The 2,379-nt window shown below is 44.1% G+C and overlaps 1 protein-coding gene across 1 annotated transcript; it reads right to left on the bottom strand.

The window, feature by feature from the left end:
* Window positions 1-510: 510 nt before the first annotated feature.
* On the bottom strand, window positions 511-2,022 carry LOC128454061 (apolipoprotein D). Its single transcript, XM_053437221.1, has 5 exons — window positions 1,996-2,022; window positions 1,753-1,886; window positions 1,455-1,576; window positions 931-1,019; window positions 511-749 (listed from the first exon to the last, which is right to left on the bottom strand). Exons 2-5 carry the CDS (start codon window positions 1,870-1,872, stop codon window positions 511-513), a joined length of 570 nt encoding a protein of 189 aa, XP_053293196.1. The 5' UTR covers window positions 1,873-1,886; window positions 1,996-2,022.
* Window positions 2,023-2,379: the final 357 nt, after the last annotated feature.

Genomic DNA, 2,379 nt, shown 5'->3' with positions numbered 1-2,379 from the left:
ATTGGCGTGAAACCTCCCACTACAGTGGTCATGATAATGAAAACCCAGTTACTGATGACCACTGGCTTGTGACCCCATAAAACAATTCAGTCCTCTTTGTCACCTCTGTTTACAGCGGATTACAGTTTGTGATCAGTTCAGCCAAACACTAATAACTCAAAACTTTACTTGAAGCCTAAAGATCCAAAATTATCCAGTAATTAATCAGCACAGTCTTAAATATTTTTTTTTAGATTATTTTCTATTTTAATTATGATTAATAGAAGTAATTAATGTGTGCGTCAACATGAACATCATGCTGCCTAGTTCATTAATAATCAAAATTGTATTTCATCGGATCCAAACAGAGGCCCACAGAACAGACACCAAAATCTGGCTTTCAGTTTGAATAGGTTTATTGCATTGACTTTGCAAGAGACATCCAGTGACATAAAGACCAGTGAGAGCACAGTCATAAGCAGCACAATACATAACACACAGCGGTGAGTGGGTCTGTAGGCTAAATCAGGATTACTGCATAGCGCTGCAGTAAGCTGCATCCTGGTTGGTGGTGAGCAGCTTGTCCACTCTGACTCCGATGGAGGACAGGGCGCTGTGCAGCTCCTCCATGGTCTCCTCGGGCAGGGTGGGCTCCCTGCTCAGGATCCAGGCGAAGTCCACGTGCAGCACGCCGAGGTCGGTGCAGCTGTAGACCAGGGAGTAGCTGTCGTAGTCGGTGGACAGGACCCAGTAAGGGGCAGGGGGGGCGTCTGGAGGTGTGAAAGAGACAGAAAGTCAAGATAACAAATATCACTGTCTAATGCAAGGATTTCAAATGTCCCATATGCTTCAACTATACAGAAATCTTTAAGAATGATGCTCGAATGGGATATAAAGTGTGGGAATAATCTATCCAGGGTAGAAGGTTTGAAACAAATGTGGAGTCCTTACTCTCAAAGAAGGAGACCTGCAGCTTGGCGGGCTCGGAGGGGTTCTTAGCCGTGGCAGAGCCGCTGATGGCGTTGATGGAACCATTAGCACTAAAAGAGACGGTGAAATGTTAATGAATACAAACATCAACAGTTGAAATGACACCACCTGACTGACTTCATCCTGGTTTTAAAGGTCCAAAAACAAAAGAGACAATCTGTGACAAAATGTTGTTGTTTATTATTTTGAGTTACAAAGAGTCACACATCTTGACCAAGACACAGGCAGAAAATATAGATGTTAAAATATTGCTGTGTACATACGTATCAGTAATAATCATATTCTATGACCTGATAGAACTGTATAGTGAGTACACACCTTTAATACTTTAAGAACATTTTGTGGATAACACACCTAAACGTTTACTTTTGAATGCAGGACTTTAACTTATAATTGAGTATTATATATGGATCTATTATTAATTGTATTTCAAGAGAAGGCCTTCTTCTCTGTTAATGTATTACAGGTGTGTACATGATACTCACAGCAGCTCCTTGTTGAGGACACCGACAACTCCAGGGCTCTGCAGGCTGTAGGTGGCAGTGCAGCACTCTCCCTTCTGGAAAGCGTGTGGCAGTCTCTGGAAGTCATACCATTTACCAAGATACTGCAGAGGAACCACAGGGGCCAGAAAAGCTCATTGTTAGTGCCACGTCTAGTCGGTATCAAATTTTGGCCTCGGATGTTTATTTTGTACATTTATGGGATCTAAATATACAAAAAAGATGAAGAAAACACAGCCTTGTTTTCCTGCAATAACGGTGAAATGGTTTCCGTGCTCACCCTGGCAGTGTCAAAGTTCTCCTGAACAGCAGGCTTGGGGCATCGGCCGGGCATGATGACCTGGGCGTTGGCTGCCAGGACGGACAGGAGCGTCAGGGAAATCACCTGGATGGCGTTCATCTTTTCTCCACAACCTTTAGAGAGCAGAAGAATACAAAAAAAAAAAACACAGTTCACTGATTCAGTTTGAAAACTAAAGCACCTCAGGAGACATCAGAGAATCACAGCTGTGGGCCAGCTCACCTGTATTTACCGGGCAGCAGTGACGGGCTGAGTTTCGATGGTGCTTTTATGCACCAGCGACCACGTTGTGCCCCCCCCCCCCCCCCCCCCCCCCCGCCCCCATTTCTATTTACATGAAGGGTTATTGTGAGTGTATGTGGGAATTGGCACCTGTTTAAACAGGCCTCTCGCAGAAAGAGAGGACAGACAAAGTCAGAGTTGTACACAGACACAGGCTCGATACATATGAGGATGTGAGAAATCTGTACAGGAGCTTATTACAGTTTGGACAAAGGTTGGTTGGTCAATGCCAAAATATCTGTTACGACCACAGTGATTACTACATGAATTCACCCAGATGATGAATCCCAATGGATTTAATGAGCCCCTGAGTTTCCCTCTAGC

The sequence above is a fragment of the Pleuronectes platessa genome, chromosome 13 (genome assembly GCF_947347685.1).
Source record: "Pleuronectes platessa chromosome 13, fPlePla1.1, whole genome shotgun sequence".
Taxonomy (NCBI): domain Eukaryota; kingdom Metazoa; phylum Chordata; class Actinopteri; order Pleuronectiformes; family Pleuronectidae; genus Pleuronectes; species Pleuronectes platessa.
This window is presented reverse-complemented; position numbering and strand designations above follow the sequence as displayed.